This window comes from Diplotaxodon limnothrissa, linkage group LG9, assembly GCF_057381915.1.
Source record: "Diplotaxodon limnothrissa isolate DT_005_m linkage group LG9, D_limnothrissa_male_GT1.1, whole genome shotgun sequence".
Lineage (NCBI taxonomy): Eukaryota > Metazoa > Chordata > Actinopteri > Cichliformes > Cichlidae > Diplotaxodon > Diplotaxodon limnothrissa.
The window spans coordinates 21,243,879-21,261,334 of record NC_140604.1 but is presented as its reverse complement, the minus strand read 5'-3'; the positions used below and the strand labels follow the sequence as shown (position 1 = coordinate 21,261,334).

Here is a 17,456-nt window from a genome sequence, read left to right as displayed (position 1 = left end):
CACCTCTGAAATTGATGTATTTATCTGTGTTTCAGACCACCGACACTCCTCTCACCACATCCACCGGCCTCTGTCCAAACTGCCCTCTGACGTACGCAGGAGGAAGGGCAGCAAGAAAAGGAAGAAGGATAAAGATCACAAAAGCAGCCATCCTCTCTGCAGTGTCCCCATAGAGGAAGGTGAAGATGAGGAGGAAGAGGAAGAAGAGGGGACAGAGCTAAATTCTGTTCTGTCAGAGCGATCTGAGTCAGAGAGAACCAAAGATGTGGAGGTAATCATTTTATTATTAGATTCATTTGAGTCTTTTTAACACAGTGTTTGGGAGCAAATAAGATAAAACCCCACGAGAAGCGTTATTTGATACAAAAATTGGTTGAAAATGGGTTTTAAATACAAATTTGCTTCGAGAAAATGGAACAATGTGATGTAACTTTTCTCTTTTAAACCAAATTGAAACCTACTGTGTACCTTTAGGCTTGTTCTAATTTCGGGAGTAATTAAAAGCTTGAATTATGTTGAATTCTGGGTTTTGCAATTGTCTGACAACTTTTCACCTTTGATTTTCTACTTTAAGCATAAAGAGACTTTTTTTTTTTTTTTTTTTGATTTGCTGACCAAAGCTAGACCAGAATAAATGTTGATGGGTTCCTGAGGCTTGGTGGAATTTGAGAAGAAACTCTATACTCTTAAACAAACACTAATCAACACTGGGCAGGAAAAATCCCCCTTTTAATAGAAGGGAATGTCAAACAGAACCGGACTCGGAGTGGGTGGCTATTTGCCTCAACCCACTTGAATGAGTTCGCATAAAATCAACAAGTAATAATCAAACGATTGCATGAAACTTTTTGCTCCCTTTGAATTCATACTGAAATCCAGCAACATCTAAATAACTCTGATTTATGTGCAAAAGTCTCCACAGGCTTTGTTTCTCCATTGTCTGGATGTGAGAGACGTTAGATTTATCTGATTTATTTATGTTTGACCGTGTTACAGGAAGCAGCACTCTCACGCTTCCTTTTCCCTCCACAGTTCTTCGTTTCCGAAGATGACCATGTATCCAGAAGTGTCAAAGAGAGCCCACACTCGGTCCGAAAGCTCGACATCGTACCGCAGTCCGGTGTGGGAGGTGAACATGAAGACGCAACTTCCACAGAGTGAGTCAAGTGTGCTTCATAGACTTCAAAAAGAAGTGAAAAAGGGCGTGATTGTTAGGTTGGTAATCATGCCTTACCTGCCGCGATGACTGCTTAATGCATGTTTTTGTCTTTTTTGATGAAATGTCCTCACAGCCATCCTGTTTGGGTGAGAGCACTGAGGCTCACGCCTGTTCGGGGGGCGGGGGTGTGTGATGCACTGTACGTTACCATGTCTCAGGCATCCAGTGAGCCTGCTGGGCATGATCAGATGGACCAGAGGAATCCTGTCCTCAGAGACCCATATATCACCTGTTGCTACTCAGCAGCCCTGACTCCACCTGTGACATTTACTTTGTTCCTTTTTAAAGAAATCTGAGCTTGAAAGAAGCTGCACATACACCTTTTGCTTATTTTGAGTCGATTAGAGATCAGCTTAACCGCAGAAGATTTGTCTTTTAAACCATTCTTACCTAAAGTGGAGGAAGTTGACTTAAAGACGAGGTTGTAAAGTAGCGTTTACGCTAGACGGTAAGTTAATTATGTCTATTTTTGCTGGATGTGTTGTTAAAATTCTTTGTCCTCTGTCCACTTTTTTGCTTTTTGCAGCTAAATGTGTAACTTGCACCGTGAATGCATTTATTAGAGTAGGAGAAGCAGTAGAAGGCTGTAATACTTCGACAATGTTAGTCCTGTTAAAACGAAATAACTATTGGGAGGATTTTTATGTGTGGTTGAGTGTGCACAGTTCCCAGTTTTTAAAGGGGGAAATGTTCAATCCTAAAGATAAAAGATGAAAAACAATCCTTTTTTTACTTCTAATCTTTCTGCTCTTCTTTAGTAAACTGCCTTCATCTGAGCCCTCCAGCCCCACTGCCCAGTCAGTCCCAGCCGAGCACACGCCACTGACCCGCGTCTCCTCCGCCAGCCGCAGTTACGACCTGACAGAGCGTCGACGCACGGGCAACATGACGGGTGCCGAGCAGGCCAAGTACCAGCGCATCCCCACTGATGAGAGCGAAGCTCAGACGCTGGCCTCTGCTGACCTGGACGGCATCAAGAGTGAGTGCGAATCATTTGGCAAGCAGATACTAATCGTGGCTTAAGTTCAAGCCTACACAGACTAAAAGTGTAAAGGGGTATTTGACATAGGTGCCCTCCAACTAGCCTTCTGTGGTTGTGTTTGAGGGGTGTTTTTGAAGGAAACGCACTTTGAGCGTTGATTGAAGTGAGATGTAATGTGAGCAATAAAGCGTTTCTCTCCTGCTTTTTATTGGCTGTTGATATTGTTAAAAGAGGACTCGTTACCTCTTTATGTTTTGTGTATTCTGGTAAATATGTAGCATTCTTTTTATCTGTATTCTGGGATCACCAGTGGCTCACATGACTGCCTGTATGTAAAATGAGCTCCTTGTAATGATAAACCCAACAGATAATCATCTCCTTACTCTGCAGTTTCTGTCTGCTTTACAAAATGATGATTGTTACAGCTTGCAAGGTTGGACAAAAAATAGTACAAAGTATACTTACCTGCTCAGCAGTACATAGTGACTTATTGTTAAACATAGAAAGATGTTTTCTTAAAAGAAAACGACGGTGATTAAACAGCATAATCCACCAAATCTCAGGCTGTAAAGGTTTGTTATTGTTTCTGCATCCTTGAGCCTCCGGTGGGCCATATGACTTCAATTTCGTCATCAGGTGAAGAGTGCAGGGCTTTGTGTGCACAAAAGAGTGCTTGCTAGCTTTTTGCGCATGTCCAGACTCTTATGAGGAGAGACAATAGACTACAGTACATCAACTCTGCACACACTCTTCAGGTGGATTCCAGAGAAAGCACAACAGGTATGACTACTCATCTGTGGTGTCTCCAGCTGTCTGTGTCTGCTTTGCTCTTTGCCTAAGACTAAGTATTTATATGCAGTTTGTGGGCAAAATGTCTGAGGTGATGGATCTATTAGAGTATTTTATTTATTAGTAAAAAATCCAACCATTGCTTTTATTGATTTATTCAACAAAACTAAGGTTGTCATAGGTAGAGAGGTGGGATACAGGTCATTGTGATACAGATAATCACATATTTACAATCATCAGTTTGTCTCTGGACTGTGAATGCAAAAAAGAAAAAAGTCCCATTGATGGTCAATCAATGGGACTTCACTTTTTTTGTTTTTTATCCTGGTTTGAAAATGTTTCATGGATAATAAAGAAAAAGGCCCTACATTTCCTGCTTCTAAATTCATATAAAACTGATGTTATTGTAGTCTTCGGCTGATTCAAAATCCCGCGGCGAGAATATCACCCCATTAGAGCACTTCACTGTCAGACTGTGGGCTTACTTGTTGGATCATAGAGTAACTAAAAGTAAAATGGGAGGAAGAGCTTTCAGGCTCAAACTGTGAATTTGGGAAACAGACACCCTCTTTACTTTTAAGAACAGGCTTAAAACTCCTTTTTGATAAAGCTTCAAGATGGGGCTGGATTAGATGACCCTGAACCCTCCTGTAGTTGCGCTGCAATAAGCCTAGGCCTCTGTGGGCTTCCCACGGTGCTTCTTCTTCACTCATTTCTTTTCACTGTATTTGCATTAGCAGTTATTAAACTCTGGCACTCCACATTGTGTCTTTCTCCCGTCCGTCTCTGCTCACCCTAACTGTCAGATGGCCCCTCCTCCCCGAGCCTGGTTCTGCGGAAGATTTCTTCCTGTTAAAAGGGAGTTTTTCCTTCCCACAGTCACTAAGTGCTCGTTCAGAGGGGCTGTGTGATTGTTGGTTTTCTATCTAATATTTTAGGATCTTTGCCTTACAATAAAAGTGCCTTGATGTGAGTAGATTATTCTTTTGTTTTCAGGAAATCTCCTAACTACACCTTTTACAAAAAGTTTAAAACGCACTGTTGGGAATGTCATTTTAAAAATATGGTATTATTCACGCGTTACTCTTTCTTGTAGATATCATTTGCTGTTAATCTTCACCAGCATTAACACAAACTTTGTACTTTGCACTAAAACATGTTCTGCGTGTTAAAGAAGCTGGAGAAATGATTAAATACAGCTGAACTGATAGCTAGTCACTTTGCTTAGATTCCTTCGCAAACATCAGGGTGAAGGTGTGGGGCCCTTCTCTGTTTGACTGCAGACTGCTTTCCACTGCCCTGTGACATTCCCAGCCCCAAGTCCAGCGTGGGGTAGTGTCCAGGGCCGAGGTGATTTGCGTCAGGGAGCCGACTCCTCCGCAGAGAGCAGCAGCTTATCAGAAACTGTGGCAGACAGGCCTGCATTATTAAATTAGCTGTTCCCGCTGTCAGATGAGGGCCCTGGACTCGGGCCTGAGCCAACATGGTGGCTAATTGTTAAATCCGGACCTCTGTTTCCAACCTTTAATCATTAAAGGAGTGAAACCAGAGGAAGAATTAAGTAGACCCGAGGGCCAAAACAAGGCAGCTGAGGATGGAAGTGTGGGCGTGATATTTGGTCATTATGAAAGAGGTGAGCCTGCAAACAGGTTCACTGTCACATACTTTCTGTCCTCTTTTATCTACCTCCCGCCACCCTAAATCATCCTGGGAAAGTGTCCGTCTCTGGCTGCCGCTCAACAATAGGAATTATTAGATCACTGTCCCTCCCCTTTTGTTCGACCCGAGCAAATTAGCACCTCTGCTCACTGATGCATTCTGAAAGCTTCAGCTCCGGCGGGGGTCAGGAGCCGGTCAAGAAGTGGCGACTTTTTCCAATTTGTCAAAACAAGTCCAACACTTAAGTTTGAGCAGCGAGGAGGGTTGGGGTCACGCAGTAAGGTGGCTGCGCCAGCGCCAGATGCTCTCGATGCCTGCAGCAGAAACCCTCCTCTTCCTTAACGCCAGCCAGGGCTCATTTTTTTTCCAGGTTCTGCCCCAAAGTGCAGGCAAACATCATGTAGTGACCTGACAAGGGGCCCTCCCAATAAAACCTGAAGGTTGTACGAGTGACGCGAGAACCAATGAGTCAGTTCTGGAAAGAATTTCATCTTTTGTCCTGGCGAGGCCTGCCCGGTTATCAGATAATGAGTTAAAGCCTTGATGAAGAACCAGAAAAGCCTCAGTGTTTTTTACATAGGATATGCAAGCTCTGATAATGGTAAGCTTTGATATTTTTTTAAGGAAAATTTCACTCGTTTTTGTGTTGAATGTGTTTTAACTTATTAACAGATCAATTTAGAATAAACAGGATGTCACAAAAGGTTGTAGTAGAAGTCCTGAAAATATAATAAACTTGGATGTTGTGGTTGTATGTTTGAGTGAGCTCAGAGAAAAGATGCTTGTTCAACAGATGCAGACTGTCATTTAAGGTTGATGTGAGCTTTTCGGGGTTTGTGTAGGCTTTCCTGTTCAATGATCCGGTTTTCATGGCCACAGTTAATGCATTTAAATGTGAGATTGAGTCGAGGCTCCCTTATGGTCTCAAAAATAGTGTTTTAGTGTTAAAACCTAAGTAATTGGATGTCTGTTGCATATTTCTTGTTGAAGAGCAGGCCTGTTCATTTTCTCAAGTTTATTTGTCAGTGTGAAGCTGTCATCTCCTCGGTTTCTGAATTCAACTTGAATGAATCAGCGGATCTGTTGATCTTTGAAATTCCAACACCTGACAGAACCATTTGTCTCTGTCATCATGTTTCTTTCTCCTCATCCTTTCAGTGGTTGGTGTGTTGCCAGCATGAGTAACTCTACTCCCTTAGATACAAAGCGAAGAGGCCTGTGATTAAATGGGTTGAGATTTAAAAGGGTGGAAGGTCAATGTGTGCCATCTCTGGGCTAAAGAAACAAAATGTGCCATACAAACTAAAGACCTGATGCTGTTGTGTTGCATGGAGCTACAGTTTGCTGCATGTTTATTTCCGTTACTCCAGGTCATCGCTTTGAAGATGTTCCTGGCATGCGCCGACACCTGGTCCGGAAGAGCACCAAGAACCAAGTGGTGCACATCGGCAAGGACCACAAGGAGCCGACCACTCGCAGTCGCAAGCAGGATCGCACCCCCCATGAGGTGAGACAACACCTCACACTGACGTCGCACAGGTGTCTTAAATTGATGTTGTTAGTAAGCACTGCATTTTAAGAAACTGCATAAAAATCTTATTATAGCACATTTATAATCTACTGGGCTGAATTAAGAATAAGGTCTTAAATTAGCTTGTGTGTGGTAGTCTGAATGACCCTAATTGAGATAAAGATGTCGAGATAAAACTGAGGAAAGTCAGAGTTTGAATTGGAAGCTGTCACCTCAGTGAAAGTTTAAGAGTTTCTTTGATTTTTCAAATTATTTCTTTACCTCAGGGATCTTTGGAAGAGATGAGTTTAAAGACGAGCAGCTTTTAAAAGTGAAAGTCTTCCACTTTTGTAGTGGAAGTAAACAAACAAGTTTGTGTGGTGAGAAAGTAAATAGCAGGGCTTTTAAACCCAGTCGTAATTGGTTGGCTCTGTTTTCTACTTCAGATTTCAAATCCTTCAAAGTCCAGGAAATGTTTTCTCTTCTTTCGCTCTCAAATTTAGCAGTGGCTCGACTCTTTTGCCGATGGGCTGGGGAGAGAAGGAGACAATTAAAAATGAATGAGTTCGTTCTTTCCTTTCACACACGGAAAGGAAAAAAGAGGGGAGCTTGGGTAACCAGACACTGGGAGCTCCTGAGAAAGGGGGAGCTATGTTTTATTAACACGCACACACAGATTCCCATACGCAGCTCCGAGCCCCCAGCAGCCCCAGTAAACAACAGGTCCCTGTCAGGTGTGTGTGATGAGGAAGAACTACTTGTGTGGGGATGTGTGTGAAAGTGAAGGTCCCGTCCTTTGTGGCACTGTCGGTCGGGTCAGCGTTTGAGTTGTTTCCTGCACCATTTGCAGCCGGTGGTTCTGTACCGCTCTGCCTCGTGGACAGAAGGCGTCCACAGATGCGGACAGATGGCTCGTCTGAAGGTGAGGCTGGATGGCCGGCAAGAGTCAGGTTTGATCCTGTGTGAGCGTGACTTCACAGGCATGCAGCAGGGAATAAGGGAATATTTTGCAGCTTGGTTTTTTTTTTTTTTTTTTTTTGGACATCATTACTCGGAGGACTTCGACTGACCCAGCATGGCGTAATTAATCTCTCCCTAACAGATCCTGATCCTGGCAGCTGGGAGACTGCTGCTGCTGATGCACAGCAGTCTTTGTAGTTGCTTGTTTTTCAAGTGCAGCTGGATGTGTAAATTGTTTAGTTTGTAATAGTTGTAAACACATTTTAAGCATGCTTGAAGTGGTTATTAACATTGTAGTTGCTGCTTTTAAGCTATATTTTGGCATCGAAAGAAGCTTTTTGACAAATGTAGTTGTAAAAAGCGCATCCAGCTACATCACATTTTGTTGGAAACTACAAATTTGTACAGTTATAAAAACTGCTTTTGGATGCTCAAGGGGAAGAAAGTTAAGGCTGTACAGATTCTACTCTTAAAACTTAGATTAAGGATTAACAACACTTATCTTTGTGTGCTGAGTATGTTTTTTTTAGATAGCTCACTTCTGGAAAGCATGACATGAATCACTAAATTTTCCCCTCCTCATTTCTTAAGTTTTGAGCAGATATGTGAACGTATGAGTCAAGGCAAGAGGAATCAGAAATGTTAGCGCCAACATTTGTTAGGTCCTCCTGCTGTTATTTGTGTATTCTAGCTTTATCCTGTGCCTCTTTTAATATGCTAAAGTGAATGATGGGTTTCTTCATCCACCACCATAGCTCCTTTCTCCTTCAGGTGTGGAGACATCCTCGAGCGTGGCATTTGAGATTGATTGCAGGATCAAGGGCAGATGAGATGAGGCACAAAACAGAAATGAGAAAAGTTGGACAAAATGACCAGTCAGAGTGCTTTACTCACTGTTTCTGTGTGTTTGGCACGGATGTGCAAGTGATGACGTGTGGACCGTATGCATGTAAACCACCTCAGGTCTTTGTGGAGCTGAACGAGCTGACAATGGACAAGAACCAGGAGCTGCAGTGGAAGGAGACGGCCCGTTGGATCAAGTTTGAGGAAGATGTTGAAGAGGAGACGGACCGCTGGGGGAAGCCTCACGTCGCTTCGCTGTCTTTCCGCAGTTTGCTGGAACTCAGAAGGACCATCTCCCACGGTAAAGAGAGAGACTGAGTGTGTTTGTGTAAGCTGTATGCCTGAAAGTCTCTCGTCTGGTTCATAGACGACTGAGCTCAGCTTGCTTGTGTATTTGCAGGTGCGGTGCTGCTGGACCTGGACCAGAAGACCCTGCCTGGCATCGCCCACCAGGTGGTGGAACAGATGATTATTTCTGACCAGATCAAAGCTGAGGACCGGGCCAACGTCCTCAGAGCCCTGCTGCTCAAACACAGGTGATTGGCAGCGCCTCAGTGCTACAAATAAGCTAGCAGAGATTTCATCTTACAGAGGCATTCAGTGCCATTTGAGGTGAACCTGTTCTTGTTAATGATCTGAAAAAATGTGGCACATGCTGTGCACTGCAATGGCGATGATGTCTCAAGGTAGTTAAATGATAAATTGCAAGGTGTGGAAAATGGAGACCGGATATATGTATGTGCACAAACAAATGGAAGCTGGTTAAACTGTGTTTTCTTTTCCTCACCGCTACACACTTCCTGCTATTAGATGGCTTCATGCTTGGTCACTACCTCTCCTCCTCCTGTTCAACCTCTCTCTCCCCACCTCTGCCTCCCCTAGTCACCCGAGCGATGAGAAGGAGCACAGTAGCCATTTCCCCAGGAACATCTCCGCAGCCAGCCTCGGCAGTCTGATAGCGCATCACCACAGTGTCAACCACACCAACCAGACAGAGCTGTCAGTGACCGACCCCCTCATGGGCACAGTTCGCGTTACGGGGGACACAGACACGCACATCGACATGGAGAAGAATGAAGTGCAGGTAAGTCCGAGTCTGCAGAGTTTGCAGAATATCACAGGGATCTTTACCGTCCTTATTTACACTTCCTGTGTTGTTTCCAGCAGAGAGAGCCAAGCATTGGACCTGGTATGCATCGGTCCAAGTCCAAACATGAACTGAAGCTGCTGGAGAAGATTCCTGAAAATGCCGAGGCTACAGTGGTCCTCGTGGGTAAGTTACTCATCTGTCCATGAACTTCTCTTACAGCATCAGCAGTTGTGGCACACAGGTACATCTTAGGCCCCTGAAGGTTCTCATCTATATCACATAATATGGCATCACATTGCCTAGCAACCATCAATCAACAGGCTAAGATTACCCATTTATAGGTTTTTATGCACCTACAACACTTTTATAAAAGCATGGTATAAATTTAATGTCATGATTGTAACATCTAATTTATACCCAGAAAAACTTGAATTATATATGAAATCATCATGTTCCCCAGCAACCACCTAGCAACAGACTAAAATCACAGGCCAGGTAATGCTGTACCACTAGTTGTTTTTTTTTGTTTTTTTATAACTACAGTTAGTCTAAAAACCGGTTACTACTTACAAAACTTTGCCTTTGGTTGCATGTAGCGCTTTCTGCACACTGACCATCATGTCCTGTGGTTTCCCAGGCAGCGTGGACTTCCTGGAGCAGCCCACCATGGCGTTTGTGCGGCTGCAGGAAGCGGTGGAGCTGGAGTCCGTCCTGGAAGTGCCAGTGCCGGTCAGATTTCTCTTTGTTTTGCTGGGACCCGCCACTACAAGCATGGACTACCACCAGATAGGACGCTCCATCTCCACCCTCATGTCTGATAAGGTGAGTGGTGGTGCTGATTTAGACAAGGGGTGTCAAAAATAAGCCCCTGGAGCCAGGATTGGCCCAGCAAAGGCTCTAATCCGGACCACTGGTCAACTTTGAAAAATGTGAAGGAGGACATAGAAGAATTTTACATTTATATGAAATAAAATAACACCTGTAGGTTTCTGTTGGCACCAATGATGTTGGGTAAATTGGTTTATTTCTGCCATCATCTTTCAGCAATTCCACGAGGCGGCCTACCTGGCAGATGACAGGCAGGACCTGCTGAATGCCATCAACAGCTTCTTGGACTGTAGCATCGTGCTGCCACCTTCAGAGGTGGGAGGTGATGAACTGCTGCGGTCTGTCGCCCGCTTTCAGAGGGAGATGCTGCGGAAGAGGGAGGAACTCGAGGTCAAACTAATGGCCAAAGAGCCTAAAAGCCTTGAAGAAAAAGGTAAGTGTTTCCGTTTCAATTAGGAATTTCACTCGATTTGATTTTAGGTGCCTTCTCATGGGTTTTAACGTAAAGCTCTGTTGTCACTCAGAGGCACTCCTCAAACCTTCGAAAAAGTCAGATGACCCCTTAGAGCGTACTGGGCGGCCTTTTGGTGGGCTGATACGAGACGTGCAGCGGCGTTACCCAAAGTATGTCAGCGACTTCAAGGATGCCCTGAACAGCCAGTGCATGGCCGCAGTTATCTTCATCTACTTCGCTGCCCTCTCTCCGGCCATAACATTTGGAGGTCTGCTGGGTGAGTCTGTGTGAGGGAATTGAGAGCGTATTCACGCCTCATATCGCAAATCCTCTCCGTGTTTTGGTAATAGTGGCCTCTTGATTAACCTTTTAACCCCGGGTCTGCCTCCAGGTGAGAAGACAAACGGCCTGATCGGTGTCTCTGAGCTGATTGTGTCAACATCAGTGCAGGGGGTGGTCTTCTGTCTGCTCGGGGCTCAGCCATTGCTGGTTGTGGGCTTCTCTGGACCTCTGCTGGTCTTTGAAGAAGCCTTTTACAGTGTAAGTTGCATAAAAACATATGAAGTTAATTTCAAAAATGTTAAAAATGCTGGTGACTTACTAAATAGGCAAACAAATGTGCTTAATGTCTCTGTGCTCACAGTTCTGCACATCAAACAACATAGAGTACCTGACGGGCCGCGTCTGGATCGGCTTTTGGCTCATCATCATCGTGGTCACCATGGTGGCCTTCGAAGGCAGCTTCCTGGTGCGCTTCGTCTCCCGCTTCACCCAGGAAATCTTCTCCTTCCTCATCTCCCTCATCTTCATCTGCGAGACCTTCATCAAGCTTGTCAGGGTACACATGAGACGTGAAAAGCTCCTGATTAGAAAAAGTTTTTGTTGGCACGCTGTGTGTTTGCGCCGCTGACGCTAAGCAGAGCAGACTAATCTCTGGACAGGGTTCAGAAGTCGGGGTCGAAATGAGCGTGTTTTTCTAACAAGCACACCTGAAATCTTTTCTGATTGATGGAGCCTGAATCCTAAATGGATTTAGAGTTTTAATTATGGTCCAGACTTATGATTTTTGGAAGATCTGCTATTTTTAGAGTTTTATGGCACGGACTTAAAAGGCATTTTGCTACGAGCTAATCTCATTTCAAAGAAAGAGTGGTTGCGATACCTGTTAATCTGTCTAAGAAAAGTAATCACAGCGTGTTTGCGTGAGCACCTTTTTATAATATGAAACTCTGTGTGCAGATTTTCAAGGAGCACCCGCTGAAAAGCTGTTCCCTCAACGGCACCGATGCAGACGACTTGGCGGAAAACATCACCCTAATGATGAAAAACAGCAGCCAGCCGTCGACTGTGAAGGTCAGCGGGGAACCGAACACGGCGCTGCTCTCTTTGGTTCTCATGGCGGGGACGTTTTTTATCGCTTTCTACCTGCGCAAATTCAAGAACAGCGCTTTCTTCCCTGGAAGGGTGAGGAGCTGAAATCTGTAATTAAGATCTGCAGCAAATATTTGATCTTGTTTGATGTGACACATTTTGCAGTCTTCTTTAAACCGCGCCGTCTGTGGTGTTTAGATACGCAGGATTATTGGAGACTTTGGGGTACCGATCGCCATTCTCATCATGGTTCTGGTGGATTACTCCATAGAAGACACATTCACACAGGTGAGACTCAGTGGACTGTGCAGTGTGTTTATCATGCAAAATATTGGAAAAATAAGGAACCTCCTTATCTCAGAGGTTGATGGGAGTCTGTCTCGTGTCTTCCTTACAGAAACTGAGTGTCCCCAGTGGATTTTCAGTGACGAATTCCGACAAGCGCGGCTGGTTCATCAGTCCGCTTGGATCAAATGGGGAATTCCCTATCTGGATGATGTTTGCCTGCTGCTTGCCCGCTCTGCTGGTTTTCATCCTTATCTTCATGGAGACTCAGATCACCACGTGAGTTTTGCTGGAGCCGCATCACACAGGCAGATGTTTGAAGAGTTGCTGGTGTACATTTATACGCTGCTCAAAAACTCCTTAAGGAACACTTTTTATTTTTTCCCCTGTGGACACTATCAAGTCAAAGTCCTGGGATATTGATCTGGTCAGTGTAGTAGCAGAGGAGGTTGTTAATCGGTTTCAGCTGCTTGGATGTTAATGAAATTAACAACACGCACATTAGAGGTGCAACAACAGAGAGAGGGACAGACCCCAAACCAGGAATGGTTTTACAGGTGGAGGGCACTGACAGTTTTTCAATAGTTTTGTATGAACGTCATTCAGTAATCAAATAAATAAAATCTGTTACGTTTTTAAAAGTACAAAACTATCAGATTCATATCCAAATGTGGGGTCAAACAAGTTTAGTAGAGAACTATTTGTAACTTTTTACTAAGAAAGAAATAAATGCACCTGGTCATTATTTATTTCCTAACTGATATTTCTAAACAGCCAGATCATTTTTTAATTAAACACAGTTGTACAGAGTAGACTGCACATTTAATAACCTCCTTCCAAAAACAGACAAACACCCTGTTACTGAAAGAAGGCAGATAATGTAACAGATGAAACACGGGGAAAATGTCACTCAGCTTTTTTTATGCAGGATATTAAAGTATAAAGATATTTATTTCAGTTTAACACTTTCTACAATGGCCTGCTGGGGGCAGTATTCCTTTATTTTTTTCCATTATTTTCTACATTTTTACCATAACTGAAATGGTAAACTACAGCAACAAAACATCAGCCGAGTTCTTTAGTGACCAACATTTTATTGAATCAGGAGATTCTCTGGAAGTTTTGTGTATTTTAGTCGTGATGCACAGTACCGTGCACAAGTTTAAACGTTTAACCACTGTTCATTTATTTGTTTTTCTTCCAAGGAGCCAGAATTTCTTATCATTTTTTCATCTTGACCAAAATTTCTGGACGAGTTTTGTTGGACATTGGCTGCTTTTACCACTCATGTCCAGTCCACTCCATGTACCTGACCATTTTCAGAGGAATATTTTGTTTGTTTATTTAAATTGCTCAGCACTGCCCTCATGAGACATTCAAGCATAAAATAAACTCCTTACTCAAGGGATGAACTTCTGTTGTGTCTACACATAACCAACAATTTAGCAAAGAGCCAGTGTGAAATGATATCTTTAGGGATTTTGTTACTAGCAGCCTGTCACAAAAACACACAATTAGTTCTGATTCCTTTAGTTGAATCTATGAAACTAGCAGGGTTGTCTGCAAAAAACTATTAGTCAAATTGACATGGTGTGCAGTGTGTCCTTAAAAAAGTTGAGGACAAAAGGAGTAAGTTTACCCAGAGTGAAGAATAAAGGTGGTCATACCAAAGATTGAATTTTCCAGCTATTTCCCAGTTTCAACCCATCAGATGTTTAAGCTGTTTTCTAAATGATGTGTTTAGTGTTTTAGCTTCTGTAACGCATCAAAATGCAGATAAACAAGCACACACACACAAAAAAAAAATGCCGTACCTCATCATATGTGATTAATCTGAAATGTGTTTCTTACGTTTGGCTCTGTCCCGGCTTCCTGCAGGCTGATAGTTAGTAAAAAGGAGCGCATGCTTGTCAAAGGTTCTGGTTTCCATCTGGACCTGCTTCTGATCGTGGTGCTGGGCGGCATCTCAGCTCTGTTCGGCCTGCCGTGGATGGCCGCAGCGACCGTTCGCTCGGTGACCCACGTCAACGCCCTCACCGTCATGAGTAAGGCCGTCGCTCCCGGAGACAAACCTCGCATCCAGGAGGTGAAGGAGCAGCGGGTCACTGGGCTTCTGGTTGCAATCTTAGTTGGTGAGTTCCAGACTGATCATCTTTTCTTTCCTCCCGTGGCTGTGTCCTGTGTGAACTTTACCCTTTAACGCTCTCCTCCGTTAGGCCTGTCGATCGTGATCGGCGACCTGCTGTGTCAGATCCCCCTCGCCGTGCTCTTCGGGATCTTCCTCTACATGGGAGTGATGTCGCTCAACGGTATCCAGCTAACGGAGCGGATGATGCTTTTGCTCATGCCACCAAAGTATCACCCTGACCACACCTATGTACGCAAGGTGAGAGGAACATGAAAACACACTTTTACAGCCAAAGTAAAGGACGTGAGGATGGAGATGCTCTGCTGTAGCAGAAACAAACAGAAAAAGAAGTTTCAGGATTTTTGCGGTCTGTCACAAAAAAGATGTTTTGCACACTTAAAAACGCCGGAGTTCCCTCAGAGTGGTTTCCAGCTAGGGGAGACTTTATCTATGTTAATCCACACAACCTCTAAACGTTTATTTAAACCCCTAAAATAGTTTGCAAAGGTTATACGTATCTACATTTGGGAATTTTTTGAGCGCTCCCTGCAGAAACTGTTGTCCTTGTCAGATATGTGAGCGACCTCTCTATCCTTCAGGTCCGCACGCTGCGCATGCATCTCTTCACCTGCATCCAGCTGGTGTGTTTGGCGGTGCTGTGGGCCATTATGTCGACGGCGGCGTCTCTGGCTTTCCCCTTTGTCCTCATCCTCACCGTCCCCGTCAAGATGTTTGTGCTGCGACGGGTCTTCACTGTCAAAGAGATGGCATGCGTAAGTTAACCACAGGGGGGCGCAGTGCCCTGCTTTACGCTGACACACACTGTAGAGGTAAAAAAGGAAACGTAATTTAAATGTTATGATTAGAACTGATTGATAATATCGATAACATTTATGGCTCTGATGTTGATCCACAGAGATGGGTAGCACAAAACATCAGATCAAAATTTCACTAATTTTTAAAAAATAAAACAAATTTGCGATAAAATAGTCGTTTAAATGAGTCACAACTGTTTCGGAGTTAGTTCAGGTTACTGAATGTGACTTCTTGTCTTTCTTTTAGCTGGATGCTGACGACGCAGAGCCAAAGTTTGACGAGCGCGAGTGTCACGACGAGTACTCGGAGATGCAAATGCCGGTGTGATCCACAGCGAGCCCTCGCATCGTCAAATCGCACCGAAAATCTGTCAGTTATCACCAGTTAGAGTTCTGGGACGGCGTCCTTCAAGCGATGTCCCTCTTCATCATCATCATCAAGACATTGAAATGCAGTATGTCAAAGGTTGCTTTGGCTTTTAACTTTTCACTATTTAAGAAGCTTTTCTGCTGCTTTAATAACAGTTTGTGTCTCAAATAATGGAAAAGCAGCTGGAAACTCTTCGCTTAGTTTATTTGTTTTTATTTTAAACATTTCAGGGGACAGGAGATACCGAATCAAATGACTTTATCTCGAGCTCGAGTTAAACATGTTAACAGTAGATAGACGTGTACGATTGATTTTTAGCCCTGAAAGTTGCTCTGATTCACATTGAATATGTGGAAGATATACGGGATACATTCCTTTATGCTTTATGAGTTATTGCTATTCACACTCTTTTCTTCACATTTTAAGATCACCAAGCGCCTTACGAAGGAAATATAAAGGTATTAAGATTTTTTTTCTTTATTTTGTCTTATTTTAGACAGCTGATCACTTTACACGAAAGCTTGTAGCACTTTTAACATAACAAAATCTGAACAATGACTGTATTTTATGTAATCAGTGTTGCTTTAGTTTGCTTCTTAAATGATCTGTGAGTGATTTTTAGCCTACTTTAACTATTTGTTGTTTTTGTGCAGAAAATGCAGCATTTTAAATGTTTATATTTCACCTGTGGTGAGTGAAGATCACCAGCAGGGGGAGATCTTGTGGGACTGTTATGACGTTCCATAAGAAAAAAGAAAACTGTACAAAAAAAATGCTATTTCTCTCTAAACTAATGACATCGTATCACATTTCTCATCGTGCAAACACCTTTTTTTAAAACGGAAAATGACACTGTGGCTTATTAAGTGTACTTTAAAATGTCTCCACACACATATATATACACACACCCGTACACGTGTAGGGCACTAATGTAGTTTGTTCTGAGGTCTCATTTCTCCTGTGGTCGGTTAACGGTGGTTTCTTTGTGCCAAATGTCTCGTGTAAATAGTTTTGTGGTCAGAAAAATAAGCTGCACTTCAGTCACGTTAGATCTCCTCTAACTTGAAGGATTTTCAGCCTAATTTTAAATATTTTCACAGCAGGACATTCCTCGTTTTTAATATGTCACTCGCGATTGTGTCAGCCTGGTCGACAAAATTTCCAAACAACCTGTTTAGACAATCTCATGGATTGGTTAAAGCTTTGACTGTGTCAAATAGTTTAAATATTCAGCCCCTGTTACTCTCACCTACATGTTTCAAGCACTACGTTTCCCTCCAGGCGGGCCAGTTTCACTGTTGCTGTGATCTTGTTGCCTTTTTCATGTCACAGTCGCACAAAATCTGAAGTGCCTGTGGGACCATGAAGTGATCTGTGTCTCCTGTGTTTTAAGGATGGCACACGTTACAGTAGTTTGCACATTTGAGACATGCATAAATCAAAAATCTCTGTTATTTATCTGTTTATAATCTGTGGAGTAATTGCTGCTTTAGAAGCCTTAATCGGGTTACGTCACACAATATTTTTTTCTTCTGTACACACACGTTCAGCTGCAGCACGCCCACGGCAGTGAAGGCGATATTTATGAGAGGTTGGATTTGAGTGTCAGTTTTGTGTCTGCTTCTTGTGCCTGTGATTGGAGTGAAGGCAGTCTGTGTATGTCAAAGTATGCTGATGATTAAAAGTATGTGGATTCATTTCAAAGCAATAAAGTCTTCAGGCTATTGCTGATGTTCCCGTGTACAATAATGGTTCAAATATTGATGATGAATAAAAGTTCTTTTCTATCGTTTGAGTCTGTTTGGCTGTCTTTATGTAAAACACCTTGGAGGAAGGAGAAAAGGTAGATGCACAGAAGACATATTTAGTCCCAACTGCACATACAAGGAACTGGGCTCTATGATTGTCAACTATCACGTCTTGGTGCTGCTCTCCTTTCCACTGCTTTTCCACTGAAAGGTAGAGGAAGTCCCAGAGCAGCCATACCACCAAACAGAAATTATGCAGGTGGCAGCAATCTTCTCTTAATGATCTGGTATTTGACTAAAAAAGTTGTAAAATTAACATCCAAGAGTTTTTAAAATAGCAAAAAAGAGTTTGGCAGCACAAATATGATGGTTTCAATGAATGTGCAAACAAACATCAAGACTGAG

The 17,456-nt window shown here is 43.2% G+C and overlaps 1 protein-coding gene across 3 annotated transcripts in view; it reads left to right on the top strand.

The window, feature by feature from the left end:
• Positions 1-17,074, top strand: part of slc4a2b (solute carrier family 4 member 2b) — a 55,152-nt gene extending 38,078 nt beyond the window's left edge. The window contains exons 6-26 of one of the 3 annotated variants that reach the window (XM_085362846.1): positions 36-271; positions 1,033-1,157; positions 1,978-2,198; positions 6,020-6,156; positions 7,010-7,081; positions 8,083-8,263; positions 8,363-8,498; positions 8,845-9,046; positions 9,127-9,235; positions 9,690-9,874; positions 10,097-10,313; positions 10,405-10,611; positions 10,726-10,874; positions 10,978-11,172; positions 11,574-11,798; positions 11,904-11,993; positions 12,103-12,269; positions 13,869-14,122; positions 14,207-14,376; positions 14,718-14,891; positions 15,181-17,074. In XM_085362846.1, coding sequence (XP_085218972.1) covers positions 36-271; positions 1,033-1,157; positions 1,978-2,198; positions 6,020-6,156; positions 7,010-7,081; positions 8,083-8,263; positions 8,363-8,498; positions 8,845-9,046; positions 9,127-9,235; positions 9,690-9,874; positions 10,097-10,313; positions 10,405-10,611; positions 10,726-10,874; positions 10,978-11,172; positions 11,574-11,798; positions 11,904-11,993; positions 12,103-12,269; positions 13,869-14,122; positions 14,207-14,376; positions 14,718-14,891; positions 15,181-15,261 — 3,533 coding nt within the window. In that variant the 3' untranslated portion in view covers positions 15,262-17,074. The remainder of the gene's footprint in view (positions 1-35; positions 272-1,032; positions 1,158-1,977; positions 2,199-6,019; positions 6,157-7,009; positions 7,082-8,082; positions 8,264-8,362; positions 8,499-8,844; positions 9,047-9,126; positions 9,236-9,689; positions 9,875-10,096; positions 10,314-10,404; positions 10,612-10,725; positions 10,875-10,977; positions 11,173-11,573; positions 11,799-11,903; positions 11,994-12,102; positions 12,270-13,868; positions 14,123-14,206; positions 14,377-14,717; positions 14,892-15,180) is intronic. The other 2 variants (XM_085362848.1, XM_085362847.1) reach the window with 2 other exon arrangements.
• The last annotated feature ends 382 nt before the right edge of the window (positions 17,075-17,456 follow it).